This window comes from Tamandua tetradactyla, chromosome 4 (genome assembly GCF_023851605.1).
Source record: "Tamandua tetradactyla isolate mTamTet1 chromosome 4, mTamTet1.pri, whole genome shotgun sequence".
NCBI lineage: Eukaryota > Metazoa > Chordata > Mammalia > Pilosa > Myrmecophagidae > Tamandua > Tamandua tetradactyla.
This window is the reverse complement of record NC_135330.1, coordinates 11,035,410-11,059,929: the sequence shown is the minus strand read 5'-3', so window position 1 is coordinate 11,059,929 and position 24,520 is coordinate 11,035,410. Positions and strand designations below refer to the sequence as shown.

Below are 24,520 nucleotides of genomic sequence, written 5' to 3'. Positions count from 1 at the left end.
GCCCAGAGAAGTCAATTAACTTGCCGAAGATCACATCTGAGCTAGTGAGTGGCATAACCAGAATTCGATCCTAAGAATATGGGCCCAATTTCCTCTAAAGCCATGGAGGGGTTTTGGCCACTGCACAAGAAATAAAGCATATGGTCCCTTTCCATCATCTGCTTTTTCTTCTCTTCCTGCCATATCAAATTCCTTACCTCTTTCAAAGACCATTTCAAAATTCTTATCCAAAGCACCATTCCTGACAGACTCCACTCAGCTCTACAGATTTTCCCTTCTACATCCATTCAGCACTTAATACTTAGATATCCCCAGTGAGATCCCTGACTCCTTTTAAAGATAAGAAGCAGTATTCTATTAATTCTGCATTATTCCCAAAGCATGAATTCATTCTTACACTCAAAGAACTATGTGTCACTTTTATGTTGGATACAATAGACAGAAAAACAACATGTTTTTATAGTAATGATAACTATTATTTACTAAGTATGTGCCCTATAGCAAGTATTATGTTAAAAACTTTAGAAATTCTATCTTGAATTTTCACATAACTCTAACGTAGACTTCACTATTTCCATTTACTGATTTATTCATTCCTTGAATATTTATTGAGCATTATGCAGGTACTGGGGATACAACAAAGAGCAGTTAGATCATTTTACTGAAGAGGAAACTGAGGCTCAATGATTTATGTAATGGACCCAAACACACATAGCTGACAAGTGGCAGAGCCAGGATTCAAACCTTCACCTGATGACCATAAGGCCTGAGCTCTTACCACCACAAAAGGGGCCCTTCACATGACCACCTTCAAAGGGCCTACAATCTAATAGGTGGGAAGAGATTAATAAGTATAATGATGTTGTCTGAAGAGGGAGAGGCTACAGGATGGAACTGGTTTACTCTGGAGGGAGTCGAGTTGTAAGGATTCTCAGAAGATGTGGTTCTCTGGCTGTGTTGGGAAGGATCAGCTTAATCCTTGTGGAAAAGCAAGAATTAAGGGTAAGGGAAACAGTGTTCTGAGCAGAAAGTACAATAGTTCAAAGAGTAAAATACCAACATAGATAAGGAGTCGCAAATTTTCTATTTCTGGATAATGAAGCATTCTAATTTTCAAGCTGTTGGAATCTGGTATACCAGAAATGAGGCTTTTAAAAAGGGGAATTTACTAAGTTGCAAGTTTACATGTTCTAAGGCTGTGAAAATGTCCAAATTAAAGCAAGGCTATAGCAATGTCCAATCTAAGGCATCCAGGGAAAGATACCTTGGTTTAAGGCCAATGATGCTCAGGGTTTGTCTCGCAACTGGAAAGGCACACGATAAATATGGCGATGTCTGTTAGTTTTCTCTCCAGGCTTCTTGTTTCATGATACTCCACTAGGGGTGTTTTCCTTCTTCATCTTAAAAGGTCTCTAGCTACAGGGGCTCTGAACTTTTTTCAAAATGGTTCTCTCTCTTAAAGGGCTCCACTAGCAACCTCACCTTGAATGAGTAGAGATACATCTCCATGAAAATCATCTAATCAAAAGCTACCACCCACAATTGGGAGGGCCACATCTCCATGGAAATGATCAAAAAGCTCCTACTCTGCAATATTGATGGAGGATTAAAGTGCATGGCTTTTCTGGGGCACACAACTGATTCAAACCAGCACATGAAGTAACGAGGTTGTTGTGGAAGATGCGGATATTAAAGTAGGCAGAAGTCAGAATGGGTTTGAAGGCAGGGGGTGCTTGGAATGCCAAGCCAAGGAGAGAATCACTGAAGAGTTTTAAGTAGGAATTTCCTAGTTGAGCCACTTTTCCCAGATTCCTAGGAAAGAACAGAAAAATACAACCAAATCGGCAAGGGTTTTAGTTTCTACATTGCTAAACTAAATGTCACGCAATGAATTGGCTTAAACAATGGGAATTTATTGGTTTTGAGGCTAGCATCAAGGTGATGGCTTCTCTCCAAAGACTGCGGCCTGCTGGGGATGGCTGTCTGTGATCCTTTGTCCTTCGCTTGTCACGTGGCAAGGCACATGACAGTGTCTCCTGGTCTCTCCCTTCTCTTCCAAGTTCCATTGATGTCCCCCCTGTGGCTTTTTCTCTGTTCATAAAGGACTCCGGTAGTAGGATTAAGACCCATCCTGGGCCATAACATAACTAAAGTAACCTCATCAAAAGGTCCTACTTACAATGGGTTCACACCCACAGGAATGGATTAAGTTTAAATACATGTTTTTCTGAGGTACATATCTGCAAGCCACCACAACAAATACAAACCATAACATGAATGTTAGTGAGTGAGTGAATGAACAGGTATCTGAATGAATTTTATTCACCTCTCATAATCTGCAGAAAGGACAAAAATAAGCTTTAGTAGTATAATTTGAATATTGGTGTTACCAGAACAATAGAATAGCAGAAATAATCCACAGGAAGTTCTCATTATCTCTTACATGCACTCCTTGCCTGGTTAGGCTCATAGCTCCTATACAAGGGCATAATGGGAAGGTGGTCCCAGGGTTAATAAAGTAGAAGAGAAACCAGTTTGAAAATAAGGCAATTTAGAAAAGACTGGAAAAGAGGTTTTTGTGCCAGCAGTTAAAATATGTATTCTTCATATGTTAAAACACTGAATGAAGCTGCATGTGAGAATGATAGAGGGAAGAGGGCTGGGGTAAATGAAATCAGAAAGATAGATGTTAAAGATCAAGATGGTATAATCTAGGAATGCCTAGAGTGTATAATAATAGTGAAATGTACATTGTACAAATTTTAAAAATGTTTTTGCATGAGGAAGAACAAAGGAATGTCATTATTGCAGGGTGCTGAAAATAGATGATAATTAATACTTTAAAATGTCACCTTATGTGTGAGACTAAAGCAAAAAATGTTTGTTACAAAATTTAGATTTTGACTAGAGCATTTCCTAATATAACTCATGTAGATAGTTTGACTGAATGTCATAAGTACTTGGAATCTCAGGTAGGACATGAGATTTTGTTGCTTTGTCCAGAGTGATCCCCCGATGAATCCCAGAATGATTTGATCAGTGACTGGAAAAGTTTTGCAAGCCCCCTTCGGGGAATGGTGAAAGTGGGGAGAAATTCAACTTTCCCAAGTTGAATTCCTGATATTCTCACAAGCAGTGTGAACAACCAAAGTTACAGGCTGAGCCCCCAGTCTTGGGGTTTGTTCACATGAAACTTAACTCCACAAAGCATAGGTCAAGTCTACTTAAAATTTAGGCCTAAGAGTCGCCCCCAAGAGAGCCTCTTTTGTTCTCAGATGTGGCCTCTCTCTCCAGCCAACACAACAAGCAGTCTCACCACCCACCCCCTCTCTGCGTGGGACATGATTCCCAGGGGTGTGAACCTTCCTGGCAATGTGGGACAAAGATCCTGGAATGAGCTGAGACTCAGCATCAAGGGACTGAGAAAAACCCTTGAATGAGCTGAGAATTAACATCAAGGGATTGAGAGAAACTTCTCGACCAAAAGGGGGAAGAGTAAAATGAGACAAAGTGTCAATGGCTGAGAGATTCCAAACAGAGTGGAGAGGTTATCCTGGAGGTTATTCTTATGCATTAAGTAGATATCACCTTGCTGTTCAAGATGTAGTGGAGAGGCTGGAGGGAACTGCCTGAAAATGTAGAGCTGTGTTCCAGTAGCCATGTTTCTTGATGATGATTGAACAATGATATAGTTTTCACAGTGTGACTCTGTGAATGTGAAAACCTTGTGTCTGATGCTCCTTTTATCTACCATATCAACAAAGAGTAGAACATACGGAATAAAAATAAATAATAGGGGGAACAAACGTTAAAATAAATTCAGTTTGAAATAGTGGTAAATGAAAGCGAGGGGTAAGGGGTATGGTATGTATAGTCTTTTTTTCTCTATTATCATTTTATTTCTTTTTCTAAATCGATGCAAATGTACTAAGAAATGATGAATATGCAACTATGTGATATTAGGAATTACAGATTGTATATGTAGAATGGAATGATATCTAAATGTTTTGTTAATTTAATTAATAAAAATATATATATATATGTATTCTTCAAAGGTAACACTCCTGTTCTACTAAGTCTACTAAAGTATGATTTTTTAAAAAAAACAATAAGGCTTCTCTTCCCCATTTACGCAGATCTTCCTGACTTCTGTCTTCATGAGTTTAACTTTCCAAACTTCAGATTCTTCCCACCACCAAATAAGCAGCAGCAGAATTAAGCCAATTTGGGCTGCATGGCATTCTATGATTCTAGATCACTCGGCACAAAAGATCTATAAGTGATTCCAGAAGAAGCAATGTGCATAAAAGCTGAGAGAATCAGAGCCATGGAATGAAAAAAATAACAGCCTTTTCTCACACAAGAATGAAGGCCAGGCCAGGGGTATTTCCTGTTACTAAATCCCCTAGGAACATGGCTATACTAACAACACTTTCTGATGTCAAGGTGGCCTAACAGGAAAATACAAAATAAGCACTTTGGGTGTAGGATGAAGGGAGATGGGCGTCTGGACACGGGAGAAGTATAGAAGAACAGAGAAATAGAGAGGAACAATACTTTGGAATGAGCCGAGAAACGGATGACAATGAACACAGGAACATACAGGAGGTCAGAAGAGGAAATGATGCCATCCTGCGCTGCTGCTTACTCTTACTTCTGTGCCCCCACCCCACACACCGAATCCCAGCACCGAGACACAGGGCCCATCTTACAGCCCACACTAAGCAGTCTGTGGAGGCACAAGAAGAAAAGGTTTGCTCTCTATTCCCCCTTTCACCACATTATCTTCCTGACTTCTATCAAGCCTAGTTCAGTGATTTTCTCTTTTATCTGTCCATTCTCCTTCATTTTCCCCTCTCTGTCCTAGACGTAGCCCAGGGTTGAGCCCTCTATAGCATTATCCATATACTATATAGATCCGTCTAGCTCCAAGGATCTCCCATCAGAACTTAAGAAGGAAAGTGGCTACAAAAGAGATGGCACTAGAAAAGAGACAGTGAGCAGGAGAGAAAGAGAAAGAAGTGAGGGGCAAGACTGCTGAAGTGGAATAGCTCAGGAGCTGGACGTGCCAACAAACATTTACCATGTTATGTAATCCTTTAGTTGGGGCCTTTGGCGTGACCCGAGGGACAGGCGCGGGGGGGCTGGGCTCTGAGAACAGAGAAAAGAGAAGGTGCTCACGAGGAAAAGAAGGGCGCAGAACCCCCGAGTCTGGCGTGCGGAAAAGGCCCGGGGCGGGGAACTTAAGACTCGTGGGAGAAAAAAGGAGGTCTGCAGGTGATAGAGGGCTTATAAAGAAGCCAAAGGCGAAAAATGAGGTCTCCCGCAAAAGAGAAATAGCGAAATAAACCCACACCCACCGCAGCAACCTACCCTCGATTCTCCTGCGCAAACAAAGTCTCTACGACACCTCGGACCTACTGACCTCGGGGACTGGAGTCCAAGACCCGCACGCAGGCCCCTGGACTACAACCCCCACAGTGCCCCGCGCAGGCCGTGACCCAGCCCCTTCCCATCCCCACCAGCCAAAGGACTTCGCCAATTTCCTCCCCAGGGGAATCCCCAGGGAGTGGGAGCTTCCGATCCCGTAACTCATAGTGTGATCCTCAGGATCGCGAACGGGACGATGCTTGCGGAAAGCTCTAAGGAAAGGCTCTTCCACGGCCTGGATCCCACCTAACGGAACACGGCTCCTCCAGCACGAACCAGGCCGACCGCTTCCGGTGAGGCTCCTTCCCCACCTCTTCCCGGGGTGGGAGGCGGACCTAAAGAGCATGCGCACTTCTCCATCTTTGGGCGGGCCTCAGACCTGCGGCACATGCGCACTTCCCTGCGGCCGCCCGGCTGGGCCTTTCCGGGAAAGGTGGCTCCCACTAGCTTTGGTTGAACGTTGGGCGGTTTCATTGGGCTTCTGGTTGTGTTCGTGTGTGTGTGTGTGTGTGTGTGTGTGTGTGTGTGTGTGATCGAGACATTGTATGTGGGATGTGGGGTAATTTTTCTTAACTTTTCTCTGTCTTGTTTAGCTTTGGGGTGCAGTAATAGAGTGCAGTAAAAGAGCCCTAAAACTGTGATACTGTGATTCAAGTTTGTACTTCATAACAAACTAGCTGGGGGGTCTTGGGCAAGTCACATAAAGGTAGGAACCCAGGCCTCCTCATCTGTGAACCCCCGGGAAGGGCGTGTGGAAAAGTCCTACTGATGCCAAGAGCAGCAGACTTCCAGGGCCATTGCTGCCAAGAACCAAAGAACTGAGCTGGGCTGCGGTCCGGTATCGGTTTAAGGGAGAACAGGAATTAGAAACAGGACAGCATTTCTGGGGCCAACTGGGAAAGGAAGTAAAGAGAAGCTTTCCTTGGCTTTTTCCTCCACCCCACCATCAACCATCAGCAATGCCTGATAATTCTGCACCTAAATATCTTCCCCTTTGTCCACTTTTGTCTTCTCCCACTGCCATTCACAGATCACCATCATCTCTTGCTTAGATGATTGCAACAGCTCTATGTGACTTCCCTGTCTCCAGTCTCCAATCACAAGTCAGTCTATGTCAAAGGCAAATTTCATCATTAGAACATTTCACTGTTTTCCCTGTGCCCTCAGAATAAAGCTCAAAAGTCCAGACATCTTAAGGCTGTCATTACCTATCCTCTTCCAGCCTCCCTTCTCTCACTCTGTGTTCCAATCATCTTCAAACACTTTTGGTTCCTTTGACACACTAGGGTTTCTTGTATATAGAAACAATTTAATGAACACTTTGAACACGGTTGAACGCAAACTTCAAGTGGTTTTAACCAGCCAGATGGCTCAAATCCTGACTCACAGGAAACTCATACACATTTGCTAAGCCAAATAGTTGGAATGAGGGCTCTTTCACTCTCAACTGTCTCTCCCTGCTTAAATGATAACACAGAACAGATAAGCTCATCACATGAGCAGATATCCATAAGAAGATATCCCCTTCTTGCCAGCCCACCAATTTCTGTGAATGATTCTCTTGGAGACCCTCTCACTTGCGAGAAGTCAGGGAAAAAACTGCATCCTATATCACTCCGTCCCATGGTTGGTGACACATGACTCAATCAATCACATTTCTCTTTACACTGCCACACCCAGTCTTCTAATATCCTAGGGAGAAAGAGGTTAGGGGGCTGGGGTATGATTTGGTGTAACAGAACTGATTTGCTGTCTTTTAATGAGCCCTTGAAATATTTAACCCCCAGTTATTTGTGGCACTCTGGAGTGTTTAGAATATTAACTGACAATTCCAGGGTACTAGAACAGACCTATTTAACATCCTGCGGCACAACTGCTGTCTCCTTTGCCTAGACACTGCAACCCTTCCTCTTCTTTACCCCTCTTTCTCTGACTAGGTTCTTCTAATCTGTTAGTTTCAGTATATGTAGATGTCACCACTTCCAGGAAGGAACCCTGGAAAGCCTAATTCAGGAGACTGAGCATGGATGGCTTGCAAAGCTTCCTCTACCTCCCTCATCATATCACTTACCACATTATGTTTTAAATGACTCTTGATAGTTTGTTTTCCCCAAGTAGACTAAGACCCAAGAATGCTAGGATGTAATCAATTATGTTCATTTTGTATTCTTAACACCTCACACACAGAAATCACTCAAATGTTGGCTAAATATATAACTGAATAATTCATATGGCTTTGGAGAAGAGAGGTCATATGATTTGAAAGAGACGAGGGTCCTGCTGATACCGCACTTGTCCTGCTGCCCCCATCTCCCTGAGAACCACTGTTCACATAGCCACAGATCAGGTTATGTTTGCAGAACAGCTTCACAACATCTAAAGTCCTATATTATAATCTATACTTTCATAAATCAAGTTTATTTGGTCAATCTATAATGTAAGCTTTTTTTGCAAATCTTGAAAGAGAGGAAATTGTCACACAGCCAGGCTCTGGGTATCACTTTTATGGTTTTGCTCCATTCCTCACAAGTCCAGCAGAATTCCTTTCCCAGTTGATTTAAAACCTGACTCAGCCCAATAAAAGCCCCCTTCTCACCATTTGACTGTAATAGAAAACAAATTATGGCTTCTCCTACTACAACTCTGGCCTCCAGACACCACCACGTTCCTTCATTTAGCAAACAATTGTTAACTGACTTAGAAGGGTGAAGGGCTTTAATGTGTGCCCAGCTGGGGCCCTTCAGGGTGAAGGAGAAATAGCTTCCCAAGAGTGGGCATATTCCAATGCCCAGACATTAGGTAAAGTTCTCAGGTACTAGACTGTTTCTTCTCCTCTTTCCCTTCCTCTCCACACCCACGAAATGGAGCAGAAAGGGAAAGTTGTATCTCTGGCTCTTGGAAAAATGCCTCTTGGATTTCAGAGCCCTGAGTTGAAAATATCCTTCCCAGCATCTCCAGATAGAAGCACCCCCCGTATCCTTTGCCCTAGGTTTTCATGATTTAAAATGGAAGCAGCATTTTTGTCTGAAAAATCCATGTCCTAGATTAACTAAAACATTAACCCATCCGGTTCTACTGCCTTTTACCTGTTCATCTAACAAATATAGAGAAATCAACATTTTTTAAAGTTTTTAATGCAATTTTGTTGAGATACAATATATATCCACATACCATAAAAACATCCAAAGTGTACAGTCAGTGGTTCACAGTATCATCATATAGCTATTGCCTTCATCATTAAAATCAATTTTTGAATATTTTCATTACTCTGAAAAAAAATAAAGAATGAAGGCAAAAATAAAAGTAAAAAGGAACATCCAAATCATCCTGTATCTCCCATACACCCTTTTTTTTGGTCTTTTTCTTCTTACTCATCTGTCCATACACTGGATAAAGGGAGTGCCAGTCACAGGGTATTACATGCACATGGCCACACCTTAAAAGTTCTATACTTATTCAGTTATCTGCAAGAATCAAGGCTATTGTATTACATTTCAACAATTTCAGGTATTTCTTTCTAGCAACGCCAGTACACCAAAAACCGAAAAGAGATATCTATATACTGCATAAAAATAGCCTCCAGAATATCCTCTTTACTCTGTTTGAAATCTTTCAGCCACTGAAACTTCATTTTGTTTCATTTCTCTTCCCCCTTTTGGTAAAGAAGTCTTTCTCAATCCCACAATGTCAGTGCCAGGCTTATCCTCAGGAATCATGTTCCACGTTGCCAGGGAGATTTACACCCTTGGGAGTCATGTCCCACATAGTGGGGAGGGCAGTGAGCTCACCTGCGGAGTGGGCTTAGAGAGAGAGGCCACATCTGAGCAACAGAAAAGATCCTCTGGGGGGTGACTCAGGCACTCTCATAAGCAGGCTTAGCTTTGCTTTTGCAGGAATAAGTTTCATAAGGGCAAAGCCCAAGACCTAGGGCCTGGTCCATCAAATGGGCAGTCCCCAGTGATTGTTAGAATATCTGGTCTTCCCCAGGTGGGGAAGTTCAATATTTCCACTTTTTCCCCCAGTCCCTCAAGGGCATTTTGCAAATGCTTTTTAATCTTCTGCCCAGATTACTCTGGGATATATCAGAGCATCAAACCAACCTATAGAAACCACAAGGTCTGACTCCCTATTCAAGGTTCCATGTAGTTATAGTGCTCGAATAAGCTGACCCTACAAGTTAAATTAGTGTGCTACTGAAAATATAAATTTTGCACCAAATAAACATCTCTTCTTTTGGTCTCTCGCAGAAGGTGAAGTTTTAAAACAGAGTCAGTATCATCCTTTACCTTTTAGTCTCATTTACCCTAGTCCTAACCAGATCAGCTTCATTCATATCTTTATTTGAAGTTTGACCACTTTTTCAGTGTTTTTAACAGTAGCTACATGGGGTAATGCCGACTTTCATACCTGAAGAACTCTAGCTCTGAGTCACAAGTACCACACAAATATCCAAAGTTCTAGGGAATGACCAAGTTATACACAAAGAGCTCAGCATCTCAGAATTTAGAAATACCAGCTACCACTCCAGAATAGGTGTGACCGCTGTAAGAGCTTACCCTCTAGGAACCTTTACAGTAGGACTTCACCTGATAACCTATGCTCTCAAATTCAATTCTCAGAGTCTGCACATTGTAGTCAGTCCATATTATTGAGACATTTCATTGTCTTTTCATTTCTGGCTTATTTCATTCAGCTTACTGTCCTCAAGTTTCATTCACCTGATTGCATGTCTCACAATTTCATTCTTTCTTGCAGTCAAGAGAATAACATTTATGTAGCAGACAGGATTAACATAAGACCTGCAGAACTACTTGGGAGTAGATGGCATTAGGGTGGTGGTGGCAGTAAGCTGCTTTATGTTATCTGATTTATGTAAGACAGTCTAGGAGGAAGAGAATGTTTGTTTACCCCAAATGGTTATTTTAAGTACGAAGGAAGAACACTGAGAGATAAGAACTTTGTTCCCTCAGGATATACATGCATGCCTATTGTCATCCTGCAGTATATAACCAAGATCTGGTTAAGAATAAAGTTGTCTGAAGTCTGTCTGATGTAAACTCAAGCTTCAGACCCCCTGAGCCCGTCTGTCTCTTTCTTTCTTTCTTTCTTGTCATTCCTTAATATCTTTCGAGCTCCATTTCATAGGAAGCAACACATTTATATGATAGTTTTGGAAAATGCTACAGTAAAGGTAATACTGTCCTCAAGATTCTCACGATCTAGTAAAGGGAAAAAACAGTTTCTGCACTAAGTGCTATGATAGTGTGTACCATTTACAGCCTGGAGGTGATGGAAGTCTGGGTACATTTTCCAAAGAAAAATGACACTGGCTTAGCCTTAGAGTAGAAGTTGACTAAGCAGAGAAGAGAGAAGGGAGTGATACAGATTAGCAGACCAAGTGAACACCAGGTGAAGAAGCCAGGACATACTTGAAACAAACCGAGCACCTGCCCTGTGCTAAACAACTGCTCTAAGCACTTGACCAGTATTACCTCATTTGATCCTCACAACAATCCTTTGAAATAAGGGCTGTGATAAATCCCATTTTATAGGTGAGGGAACTAAGGTAAAAACAGCTTAAGTAAATATATTGAACAAGGTCACAGAGCACTAAATAAGTGGTGGAGTCAAGACTCCAACCAGGAAGTTTGAGTCCAGAGCCACTTTGCTACTTGATATTTGAGTTTGCCGTAAGTAGAATTTTGGGAAGGAGTATAAAATGCATGGGAAAGCATGACAGGAAGGGACAGGCAGGCAGGCAGGGAAGAGCATGAATGAAGAGTTTATATACTAAGGCCTTTATCTTAACAGGAACAGGGACAGAAAGGACAGGTTTTGAGGAATGAAACTGTCTGATTTATTTAAATATAAATGTATTTTTATACATTTATAGCCTATACAATGTTAACATTGAGTAGGCTAGATTACAAGGGGATAGGACTACTAGATTACAAGGGGATAGGACTATTAGAGATAAGAAAACTAATTGATAAACTATTGCAGTGATCCAGTCAAGAACTGATGAGGACCAGATAATGAAAACTTGAGCTAAGGTAGAAGCAGAGACAAAGAGGAGGGGTGAACTTGGGAGAGATTTCAGAAGTAGAATGGACAGGACATTGAAATTGAGTAATTGCAGGGAGTTAGGAAGAAAGAGCAGTCAAGGATGACTCCCCGGTATCATGCTTTGGAGATAGGGCATGGAGGAGAAGCGCGGATGAACGGGAAGATAATGGGATGGGTTTGGATGTGCTGGGTTTGAGATGCTTGTGAGATAGATGAAGATTCAATAAGGCAAATTAGATTTATGAATCTGGAGTTAGGAATGGAAACCGTTTCCGTTTCTGTTTGTTGCATGTTTGTTGTTTACAATAAAAATATTAAAATATTTTCAAATTGAAAATATTAAAATATAAAAAAAATTTTAAAACATGGTTTGTTATCATTGAAACCATGAATGTGGATGAGGTAACAAGAGTAGATTTCAGAAGATAAGAGAACTGAGGGTGGAATCTGAGGAATCTGAGAATACACAAAACTAAAGTAATCTCATCAAAAGATTCTACTTACAAAAATTCTGAAATGGATAGCACAATACTGCCTGATTGTAGCACAATAATCTAAGTACAATGAATGAAGCTGAATGTGAGAATGATGAAGGGAGAAGGGCTGGGGGGACATATGAAATCATAAGGAAAGATAGACGATAAAGACTGAGATGGTATAATTTAGGAATGCCTAGAGTGTACAATGATAGTGACTAAATGTACAAAGATAAAAATTGTTTTTGCCTGAGGAAGAACAAGGGAATGTCAGTATTGCAGGGTATTGAAAATAGATGGTCACTCATATTTTAGAACTTCAGTTTCTGTGTGAGATTAAAGGGAGAAATGTTTAATTTGGTGCAAAATTTATATTTTGACTAGTGCATTTCCTACTTTTAACTTGTATGGTCAATTTAATTGAACACCATAAATACATGGAGCCTTGAATAGGGCATGAGATTTTGTTCATTTGTCCAGGTTAGTGTGATGCCCCAATAAATCCCAGAGTGACTTGAACAGTGAATAAAAAAAGCATTTGCAAAATCCCCTGGGGGGAATGGGGAGAAAGGGGGCGGAAATACAACTTCCCCATTTACAGAATTCCTGATATTCTCGCAAGCAGTGGGGACAACCAAATCAATAGGCTGAGCCCTCAATCTTGGGGTTTGCCCCTATGAAACTTATACCTGCAAAGGAGAGGCTAAACTACTTAAGATTAGGCCTAAGAGTCACCCCCAGAGAACCTCTTTTGTTGCTCAGATGTGGCCTCTCTCTCTCAGCCAACACAACAAGCAAACTCACTGCCCTCCCCCAGTCTACATGGGACATGACTCCCAGGGGTGTGAACCTCCCTGGCAACATGGGACAGAAATCCTGGGATGAGCTGGGACTTGGCATCAAGGGATTGAGAACACCTTCTCTACCAGAATGAGGAAGAGAGAAATGAGACAAAATAAAGTGTCAGTGGCTGAGAGATTTCAAACAGAGTCAAGAGGTTAGACTGGAGGTTATTCTTACATATTATATAGATATCCCTTTTTAGTTTATGATGATTAGGGTGGCTAGAGGGAACTGCCTGAAACTATAGAGCTGTGTTCCAGTAGCTATGTTTCTTGAAGATGATTGTATAATGATATAGCTTTTGCAATGTGACTGTGTGATGGTGAAAACCTTGTGTCTGACGCTCCTTTTATCTATAGTATGGACAGATGAGTAAAAAATATGGATAAAAAATGAACAAATAATAGGGGAAACAAAGATTAAAATAAATTGAATAGATTGAAATACTAGTGCTCAATGAGAGGGAGAGGTAAGAGATGGCACATATGCGGTTTTTTCCCTTCTAATTTCTTTTGCCAGAGTGATGCAAACGTTCAAAAATATGATCATGGTGATGAATGCACACTATGTGATGATATTGTGAGCAATTGACTGTATACCATTTATAGAATATTTGTATGTTGTTTACAATAAAAATATTAAAAAGATTCTACTTACAATGGGTCTTCACTGAGAAGAATGGATTAACTTTAAGAGCATGCTTTTCTGGAATGCACAGAGTTTCAGAACACATGTGTATAGGACATGGAGGCTTGTATTAAAACCCCCAGACCTCACACTATGTGTCTGTTCATTTACTTCCTCTGATTTGTATACTTCTGCTATAATAAAGCTAAAATCGTAAGCACAATGCTTTCAGTGAGGTCTGTGAGTCGTTCTAGTAAATTATTGAACCTCAGAACCCCCAAATTTGTATCCACTTGATCAGAGGTACCGGTGGTCTGGGCCCCCACTTGTGCTTCAGATGGGTCCCAACCCTGTGACAGCATCTGCAGGGCAATCTTGTAGAGGATTCCCCTAAACCTATGGAGTCTGTCCTAACTCTGGGTAGTTAAAGTCAGAAATGAATTGATTGAATTGCTACTTGTCATAGCTATCAAAAACATTTTTGCCTGCTGCTTCAGCATCCACCTTACTTTGACTTAGAAACTTACTCCAACACTGATTTTTGGCACCGTTAATGAGCTGCTTTCCAGCTCTGGGGCATAAACGTCTCCAGAGCCCAAACTTGCATCTGCAGCCACCACCCACCCACCTCACGCAAGCTCCTCAGCTGGTCGGAGATGATAAACTAAGCATCACTACCACCTTCAGACACCCACCCCTTTCTCTTTCCCACGTGGTTGTTTTACACGAGCAAATCCTTGATTCCAGCAGGACCACGATAAAGGCACAAGCTCTCAGGTCCCTCTTCTTTGCCGTGTGTGTTCTCCACCTGCCGGTTGAGCCACCCCAGCCAATCACACTTCCTATCAACCTCACACAGCACCTTTCTCTCTCTGGGACCTGTAAGTAGCAAACCATATTTTCTCCTGCGTTGTGGCCTGACCTCCATTCAGACCTAAATTTGAAATTCAACTTAACTAATTTGAAATACTGCTGTCTTTGCAGTTGGTGATGGAATTTTGATGTCTGCCTGCCCCCCGCCCCCCCATCACACACACAGACACTTAGTAAATGTTTGGGGATGAAGAAGTAAATGCATGAATAAATGAATGAACAAAGGAACAAACTTAAAGGGCTAGGGTAATATTGACATAGGGTTATCAGAATGTAGCAGTCACCCGCTGAAGGCTTGAAAATTGAAAAGAGAGAGCTAAAAGGACAGGAAGGAAGTTGTTCCAGGTGAGAGAAATTCTTCAGAAGTAGGAAAGGGAAAGATGTGAGTACAAAGAGGGGCATGGGAGTGAAGTTTCCCACTTTGGGTGAAAATACTGGCTAAACTGATTAAACAAATAATCAATAGACAATATTACAAACCCCAGGTATGGGTTTGCATTGACACACGATACGTTAAGAACTATTCTAGGTTTTTGAACAGATAGAAGAATAGCATAGAATAGAAACAGCACTAGAATGAAAAGAGCACTGAGTTGGAGTTTAAAAACCAATAAATCTAAAACTAAACACTTGATTCTAAAACTAATTTCTGCATGACCTTGAATAAGTGACTCAATCTCATTGAACTTCAGTTATCTGATGATATGATGCTTGAGAGAATTAAGTGAGCTGATGCAGGTAAAGCACTTAGCCCAGTAGTTGGTGGAAAGAAATGTTGCAATAACTTATTGCTATTATTGTCTCTCAGGTTATTGTAGTAAATAAAATAAGATATGCCGAAGCATGTAAGAGAGTGTCTTATACATAACAGAGGGGGTAATAAACTCTGGTTTTCTCTCCTGCTGTCTTCCATATTAGAGATTTAAATTAAATAGTTTCCTTAAGCAGGTCTCAAGAGACCCTGGAAGCTGGGAGACTCTTGAGACTCTGTTACCAGCATCTAGGGGCCAGTCTCAGAGTTCATGGAGAATCTGTGCATTTCGGATTTAAGTGCTTAATGCATAATGCCTCCCTTTTCTCCACCTTGACACATAATACGTCCCTTTTTACCACCCAACTTCTGAACCAGTAGAGATAGAGAAATAAGGCAATTGGTAAAACTCAACTTAATAACTGATAAAGACCATATTAGAAGATATGATTTAGGCATGCCACCACAGTGGACTTTCTAACAGGAAGGTTTAGAATTGGACGACTCACCTACCCAGTAAAATTACCAACAGAAAGCTATAGGCTTCGCACCCAAGGGGCCTGCCCCTGTCAATTTACAGAAAGCAGCAGACAGACCCACATGGGTCCTTTCTGCACCTCAGGGGGAAGGGAACAAATGTCAGTGTAAAGAAAGACCAGGAGTGTTAAAGAAAGAAAACATCAGGAGTAGGGAGAAAGTATTCCCCCAATGCCATGTTTTCTTTTTGTTCTATTTAGTTGTCCGGCCGCCAGCACCCAGGTCATTACTGCTGTGGGAAGCCTTTCCTCTACGGTGTGGTGGGTAAGCCACTGGAGGGGCTCAACCTTCCCAGCACTTCAACATGACCCAGTTTCCAACATTTATTTCTGCTCAGAAATAAATGAAGCACAATTTAACTTCTGACAGTTGATTGAGGGAATGGCAAAAGATGGAATTAGGCTAAGAATCTTGAAAGGAAGGGCTTAACCTGGATTATTCTGGTGTCCTAGCTGTAATTCCTCAGTTTCCTCACCCAGTAAGTGAAGACATTGGACTAGATGTTCTCTAACGCTCCATAAATATCCATATTCATTGCCTTGGGGCTGCTGTAATAAATTACCACAAATTCGGTGGCTTAAAACAACAGAATTTTTTTATCCCACTGTTCTGGAGGCCAGAAATCCAAATTCAACGTGTTGGAAAGGCTATGTTCCCTCCAGAGGCCCTACGGGGGAATGTTTTCCTTGCTTCTTTCCAGCTTCTAGTGGCATTCCTTAGACGGTGGTCCTATCTTTTTCAACTCTGTTTTCATGTCATAATCTCTTCTGTGTGCCTGTCTCTCTCAAAACTCTCTACCCCTCATAAGGACACATATGATTGCAGTCAGGGACACCAGAATAATCTAGGATAAGCCCTTCCTCTCAAGATTCTTAGCCTAATTGCATCTTTTGCTATATGTGGTGATTTGAAGTTGTATGTACCCCAGAAAAACACGTTCTTGAATTTAATCTATTCCTGTGGGTATGAGCCCATTGTAAGTCGGAACTTTTGATGAGATTACTTCAGTTAAGGTGTGTGTGGCCCAGCCCAGTCAGGATGGGTCTCCTATTACTAGAGTCCTTTATAAATGGAATGAATTCAGCCATGAGAGAAGGAAAGCAATGGAAGCAAGAAGCTGAAATCAATAAAACCCAGAAGGAAGACACCAGCTGATGCCACCATGTGCCTTGCATGTGGGAGAGGAGTCAAGCCTCACCAGCAGCTGGTCTTCAGAAAGAAAGCATTGCCTTGATGATGCCTTGATTTACACATTTTCCTACCCTCAAAACCATGAATAAATAAATTTCTATTGTGGAAGCCAAACCATTTCATGATATTTTCCTAAGCAGCCTGGGAAACTAAAACAGCATATAAGGTAACAGCCACAGATTCCAGAAATTTGACATAGGTATCTTTTGGGGTGACAATTCATTTACATATCTTTGAAAGTTTGTAGTAGAGTTGGGAGAACCAGCTTGAGAAAACTTGAACTTGTTTCCCTTTTCTTTCTTCCTAGTTCTTATGTAAAATAATAAGAAGTACATTTGTATAGAATGTTATGGTTGAAAAGTTATTATTTATTTGCCAGTCATTTCATTCCCATAACAACCTATAAATTTGGTGTCATCACCATAATTCCATTTCTGATGAATAAATGAAAGCTCAGAGAGATTAAATGACTTAACCGAGGTGACACAGAAAGGAAGTGTTGGTGCCTGGACTCCAAAATTCACCTGCCTGAATGTTGGTATTGCACCAAATTGTGTTAAAAGAGGTTCTGGATCAAAATGTAGTAGATATACTTCTCTCTTTTTAACTCCTGCTAAGCACAGCTAAAATCTATTAGCATAGTATATAAATCAAGCATAAGAAATCTATGAAAGATGGGTAAAGGACGGCAGAACAACTAGAGAGCTCAACACCCAAGGATTGACTTGACAGGGTGTTCCCTGGGTTTTGTCTTAGCTTCATATCCTGGACTCAGTGCTAGAGAAGCACAGACAGTATAAAGTCCTGAGAAAAGCCTACTCTTTGTAGAAAAATGTCCAGGAAAAGGAGAATCCAGTAAGACAGAAAACTGTTAGACCATAACTGCCCTACTCCAGCCAAACACTATGGAAGAACTCACAGCTCCACCCCCACCACTACCAGCAAAGGCCAAAGGAGAAGTCTATACCTGCCTACCTGTAATAAGGCACCCCTTCCTCTCTCACACACCCCTTGCCAGAACGGTATCGTCGAGGCTGAGTGGGGAGCTGGGACTTTCATCCCTGCCCAGAGGTAATGGGATGAAAACAAATGTCAGTAGAGACCACGTGGAGATCTGAACTTTAACCCCTACCCAGTGGTATCAGGGCACCCCTTCCCTCTCCCTGACAGGGAGGTGTCAACAGAGGTTGAGTATGTAAGCTAAAATCCCACATCCACCCAGAAGTAAGAATGTACCGACCTGGGATGTCAAAGGAGACTTGATGAAGAAACTGGACCTCCACCCCATCCTGGCATTAGCAAGGCAACCCCTCCCTTCCATCACCAGCATGGGATCAGAGGAAGCCTGCTAAAAGAGAAGACAGTTTTAAAGATCCAAAGTCTCACAACATAATATACATTTTATGTATGCAGTGAAATCATACATCATATGAAGATTTAGGAAAATTTCAACTTGAATGAGAAAAGACAATCAACAGATGCCAACACCAAGATGGCACAGATATTGAAATAAGCTAACAGGGATTTTGAAGAATTATAAAAATGCTTCAGTAAGCAAGTATGAACACACTTGAAACAAATTAAAAAATAGAAAATCTCAGGAAAGATATAGAAGATATAAAGAAGAACCAATTAGGAATTTTAGAACTGAAAAATACAATAACCAAAATTAAAAACTCAGTGGATGGGGTGCACAGGTGGTTCAGCAGTAGAATGATCACCTTACATGCAGGAGATCTGGGTTCAATTCCCTGACCATGCACCCAAAAACGAAACAAAACCTCAATGGACGGGTTCAATTGCAGAATAGAAGGGACAGAGGAAAGATTCTGTGAATTGAAAACAAAACAATATAAATGATCCAATCTGAATAAAAGGGAGAAAATAGACTGGATTAAAAATGTGAATGGAACCTGAGGGACCTGTGGGACAAGACAAAAAAGAACACCACAAAGATCTACTGGTGTCACCATTTTACTAGTTCAGCAAAGTGTACAAACCTTACTCCCTCTCATGTCCCTTCATCCACGCTTGTTTATAATATAGTTTCCTGAACTACTTCCTCCAAGTTCATTGAGACCAATGTCAGACAACATTATGCTTTTTGCTTTAATCATCAAACACAATTTAGAGAACTCAAGAGGAAGAGGGAGGTTTGTTGGATTTATCTGTATTTATCCATATTTTTGCTCTATCCATTATTCTTTCTTCCTTCATCATTTTCCCAAATTCCTTCTTCTATGATTAGATATTCATTTAGGGTAGGTCTTATGGCAACAAATTTTCTTAATTTTCCTTCATTCCTGAAAAATAATTTCACCTGATATAGAAAGCAAGGTTGACAGATCTTTTCTTTCAATGCTTGAAAAATGTGGTGTCACTTTTTTTGTGCCTCCATGGTTCTTGATGAGAGATGTCATTAAAATAGTTTTTCCCCCTATGGATAAGGCATTGTTTCTCTCTGGCTGCTTTCAAGATTTCTTTAGTTTTTTCAGGTTTCATTATGATGTGTCTTGGTGTGGGTTTCTTTAGGATTATCCTGTTTGGAGTTAGTTCAGCTTCTTGAATGTCTAGTTTTATGTCTTTTGGCTAACTCTGAGAAATTTTCAGATGTTATTTCTTTGAATACTTTTTCAGCCTCTCTTTCTTTCTTTCTCTTCCTGGAATTCTGATAACATGGATGTTAGTTTTTTTTGTATATATTCTAGCTCCATACTTTGATTGTGGTTGTAGTCTACATATGTAGTAAAATGGCAAAAAACTACACACATTGAATTAAGGTCAATGTATTGGTTTCATTTTGTATTATTACTACTGGGGGAAATTAGGTGAATGGTACATGAGACCTAACTATGTTATCTTTGCAACTTTCCATATATCTATAATTATTTCAAAGAAATAAGTTGCTTCTTTAAAAAAGAGAGAGAGAGAGAATTGAAAGAGCATCTCCACAAGCTCACTTTTTAATCTGGAGGTCATATATGATGGAAAGTGGTACTCAGAGGGCAGAGACTTGTGGATTGGAGCCTTCAGTTCCAATCCTAACCTCACCCTGAAATGACATCATAAAGCTTCAGAAGCCTTTCACTAACCAATTGATTTGTTAATTGCACTTTCATCTCAGGACTGCATTTGCATTAGAACTTGTTTAAACCTTGCTGAGTGAGCTCTTTTGTCTGCTCAGTTATCCAAGGGGAAATGAGCCCACGTGAGGGACAGGGTCAGTAGATGTGTAGTCACAGCTCCACACCCATCACTAGGCTCTAACAAATAGCAAGCCCAACTCTTTTTGTGTTCTTACTTGTGTCAGCAGTCGACTTAGACCACATATCTCAGCTTTCTTTGCAAAATCTGTCTTCCCCACAGCTTACAGCCTTCTGATGAGATAAAGGGACACTCTCCACCGCCACATCTAGTCCTGTTACTTAGTAGAAGTGCGCTTCTCTGCACTTTTGATGACTCCAGTCACTCAACTCATCCTGGTCTGGAAAATAACCAAAGGCAAAAGCAACCAGAACAAAGAGTCAGGCCCAGGAAAGGAGGCAACCCTGCCTGCCTGAAGATCTGTGTCTCTTGGTGGAGACTGCATTGAGGTGAAGTCAAAGAGACTCGAGTCGCAGAGCCATCTTGGAGAGCAAATCCTTAGGAGAAGGAGCTGCTGTGCCACCCAAAATCCCCAATGACAGACGCTCCCCTCAGACCCCTTCTCCCTCCCCTACCATCACTGCCATTATAACTCACACTCATCCTGTTGTTTTTAGGCTTCTCCAGCCTCCTGAGTTTGAATGTCTTCTCTGTCTGGATCTATAAACAAACTATAAATGGCTCTTGATTTCTACATTAGCAGAGGAAAGGAACAAAACATGGACAGTTAAAAATTGATTGCAGAGCCCAAATTTTCTTGTTTAACTTGAGCATATGTTGACTGTGAGATATTGAAATTACTGAGAGCTCACAGCATCTCAAACCGTAGAATGAAGCTATACTAGAAGCATATTCCAGAAGAGCCTTGAAATGGAACAATTTACCTTACCCTGAATTCTAGGTAAACTTTTTCTTTACTTAATGCTGAAAATAAAGAGCAATTCTTCCCAAAATGATATGAAGTATCAGCACTTTTCTTTCCACTTCTACCCCATCCTTACTCCAACTCTGTTGTTTGGCAAAGTTTTAAAATATCATCCCCTAACATGATATTTTTTCTCTTTTGTTCTTTTCTGAATTTGTAACATATAACTACCTTTTCAAATGATATACAAATTAAATGTAAAGGAGAAGTTTTTTGGAAAAAAAAATACTCCCATTCAATTAGGCTTGTGTTACCCTAGGGATCATGTGACCAGTTGCCTGGAAAGAATGAGTAGTTTTCTAAGAGGAAAACCTCTATGCTCAAGCCCCTTCTTCCTAGAAGCAGCATCTCAGGCAGCCTCTTGCTTCTGCAACTCACATGCCCTTGATTCTGAAGATCTCAGGCCAGGAGCTCCTTCCTCAGAGGCTTTTCCCATTTTGTGGAATCATGTGTCTGTCTTAGCCTACTCTAAGAGGGAGGTCTGCTGCCATCTGGGTCATGAACTCTGCCTTTCCAAGCATGGGACAAGCTCTCACGCCCAATTTTACCAATGGGGCTTTGATCCCTTGGTACTGAAGAGAGGATGGTGAGACTACCAGACCCAGGGGAGGACAGAGCACACTATGGTCAGGGGTCCAGCCCACCTCCTCAAGTCCCTGCTGCTGCTGTTGTTTTGTTTTGTGGTTGACCAGCTTCATCAGAGATGGGCCACAGCTGGCTTCTCTCAAGCTGGCTAGCACCCCCCATCAGTCCAGCACACCTGCTTGGGGAAACGAAAGCCAAGCCAGAAGTTCCGGAAGTGGTATGTGAGGCAGGGGGTTGAGTGAGGATAGTGTCCTCATGACGAGTGTGCCTGATTTCCATGCATCTCTTTGTCAAGTCAGAGCTCTAATAAAAGGAGGTGGTGTGCCCTGGAGTTGGCAGAAAGATCCTCAGCACTCCTGATACTCTCCAAATCTTTCTCTCCTCTCCTGCAAATGTCTATCCATCCAGTGGCTAGCTACTGAAGTCTTACTCTGTATCGGGCCCTGTCCAGGGTGCTAAGAATAGGAAAGGGGCCCTATCATCACCCTAGAGCTGATGCAAGAGAGAGAGAGAGAGATGTCAATGAAATAATTACATAGATGAATGCTTAATTATCACCTGAGAAAAGCGCTTTGGAAAAAGAATGTGGTTTTATGAGAACGTGTATCAGAGGAGCGTGGTACACCTGGACTGGAGAAGACTTCCTGAGGAGGTAATGCTTTGGGCTGAGAACTGAAGAATGGGTCGAAGCCAAACAGTGAGCAGTGGGGGAGAAGCACCAAGGCATCTTAGATAGAGAGACTGGCACACTAAAAGTCCCTTAGTATGGGATTAACTGTGTCCCCCAAAAAGATATGGTCAGGTCCTAACCCCCACCCCCACCCCCATCCTGTCAATATGGCCCTATTTGGAAATGGGCTCTTCAAAGACGGGATGAGTTAATATGAGACCAAACCGGATTAGGGTGGGCCCTGACACAATAGGACTGGTGTCCCAAAAAGAAGAAATCTGGGCAGAGACCAAGCAGGCACTGGGGAGAAGGCCATGTGAAGATGGAGGAGGAAGAGATTAGAGCATCATACTTCTGCAGGCCAAGGAAGGCCAAGGAGGGCCAGTGAACACCCGATGCTAGAAGAGCCGAGGAAGAGATGTCATACAGACTCAGGGGGAGAAATGCTCTGATGACACTTTGGTTTTAGACTTAAAGCCTTCAGGATTTTAAGGCAATAAATATGTTTTAGCCCATGCAGTTGTGTGCAGTCCTTTGTTTCAGCAGTCCCGAGAAGCTAATACAGTCCTGTATTTGAAGGGGGTTGTGATATTCACGGCACAGAAACGAGGCCAGTAGTTCTGGAGCCCAGAAAGCAAGCAAGAGAATGGAGCAGTATGAGGCTGGAGAGGTAGGTGGGGCCGGACCTCACAATGCCCTGGTGGGCAGGAATAATGCTAAGCGATGGAGCAGTAGAGGTGGCATGGGGGCAGGTCTCTAAAACTCCCTCCAGCTTGCACAGTCCGCGATTTAATGACTATTTAATGTGCACGATTATAGCACTCCTCAGCCAGGCTGTCCCATCCTCCCCAGGAACTACAAATCGCCCTCCTTTCCTGGAGTCCAGGGCCATTTTCTTCTGTCCTCTAGGTCCTCTTTACAGCCCAGCTCCTCACGCACCCCACACTCTCCTCTCTTGCATCATTATTGTGGACCTGATGACGAAGCAGGCAGACTACACTTTAAGCATTTGGCCACTGTGTGGCAGCAAAGGATCAGCAAACCTGGTGCTTGCGGCAACGAGATGGGCATAGCACAGTCTTTCTTTCTCCGACAACGGAAGGACACTCAGTCCCTCCCACTAACTCATAAAGGACTATACACTGAAGGCATCCATCATAACAGGAACCTCTTTTCTAGAAGAATTCTTGGGTTGAAAACTTGGGAATCTTTTAAACATTTATTATATACCAAGCATCACCTATCTATATGCTGGCTCTTAAACCCTATCTATTCTGCCTAACTATCCCATGAAAAAGGTACTCTTTCCCCTAGGTAGAAATGTGAAGATCAGAGCCTCAAACAGAGGCTGATCATTTTCCCTAAGACTCAGGGCAGAGCAGGGGTTATCTTTACCCTCCCACGTTGCCTATTCTCATCGTGGAATAAGACGTCCCCGGCTCTGAGGAAGCTCTTCTTCCCCTCTCAGAAATCTCTTTATTCTAAAATGCCAGCTGGCATGAGCTTGGTCGTTGTGTCTTGGGGCGGTGGGGGTAGGCAGTGACTGCCCTGGCTGTGCAGCCCTGTGTCTCCTATGGCTTCGGCTCGGCTCCCTCGGGGGGGGGGGGGGGTCTTGAGCTCTGCACCTCCAGGGATCACAGTGAGGAACAACCCCCATAGAGCTTCCAGAGGGGACAGGGACCAGAGGGAGAAGGCGGCAAAAAGGAGCAAGCTGCTGCATCACCGTTCAGGGAGCATCCGGTGACCTGTGGCCGATGGCCTCCCCCTGGCCAACCACAGTCCCCTGAGCCCTCTGAGAAAGGCCACATGTGGGACGCCAATGGAATGTTCCAGGCATTCTGGAGCCACAGCGCCTCTGCAGGCTTCAATCAGGGAGGGCTTCCTGAAGGAGGTGAAATGTGAGGGAGAGAATAGCCTGGATTTCAGAGCAAATGAGCCCGTGGGGCATGAGAAGTGCATAATGCATGGAGGAAAACAGTAGAACATCAGGTTAAGAAAAGAATACCAGCCAACAGTGAAGGGCCTCAGATGCCAGACCAGCATGTTCAATTTCACCAAGAGGGAGCCAGGGACGGTTTCTGAGAAGGACAGAGAAAAAAACAACGTTCAAGATTAGTCTGACAGGGATACATTTAATATGAATAGGAGTAAGGAGGGACTGAGTCAAAAAGATAAATTAAAATGCTCGTTAAATAACAAGCATTTTGGGGCGGTGGGGTATTTTCCTGTTTCTGTGACTTTCTCCATTCTATTCCTTCTAACTAAAAGGCCTTTTTATGAACCTTTTTCCACTCAGTAGTTTTTGAAGGATGCATGAGGAGGAGGTGGGGGAGTGGAATTCAGAGGGGCCATCCTTCAGAGCTTTACTAAATGCAGTGGAGGAACGGGACCTCTGCCTCGTT

General features: G+C 42.2%; 2 protein-coding genes and 1 long non-coding RNA gene across 7 annotated transcripts in view; 2 read left to right on the top strand and 1 right to left on the bottom strand.

Annotated features, from left to right (window-relative positions):
- CD1D (CD1d molecule) overlaps window positions 1–5,531 on the bottom strand; it is a 28,291-nt gene extending 22,760 nt beyond the window's left edge. Inside the window, exon 1 of one of the 5 annotated variants that reach the window (XM_077156571.1) lies at window positions 5,374–5,531. The gene's annotated coding sequence lies outside the window, so the exon portion shown is untranslated. The remainder of the gene's footprint in view (window positions 1–5,373) is intronic. The other 4 variants (XM_077156573.1, XM_077156572.1, XM_077156575.1 and 1 more) reach the window with 4 other exon arrangements.
- Window positions 4,673–7,625, top strand: LOC143680013 (uncharacterized). The gene is made up of 3 exons (XR_013174011.1): window positions 4,673–4,752; window positions 5,611–5,723; window positions 6,461–7,625. It is a non-coding gene; the product is annotated as an uncharacterized LOC143680013 (long non-coding RNA).
- A 4,258-nt stretch (window positions 7,626–11,883) lies between these two features.
- On the top strand, window positions 11,884–20,881 carry SMIM42 (small integral membrane protein 42). The gene is given in 3 exon segments (XM_077156765.1): window positions 11,884–11,898; window positions 20,161–20,215; window positions 20,218–20,881. Coding segments are annotated over 3 exon segments (207 nt in total). The 3' UTR covers window positions 20,355–20,881.
- The last annotated feature ends 3,639 nt before the right edge of the window (window positions 20,882–24,520 follow it).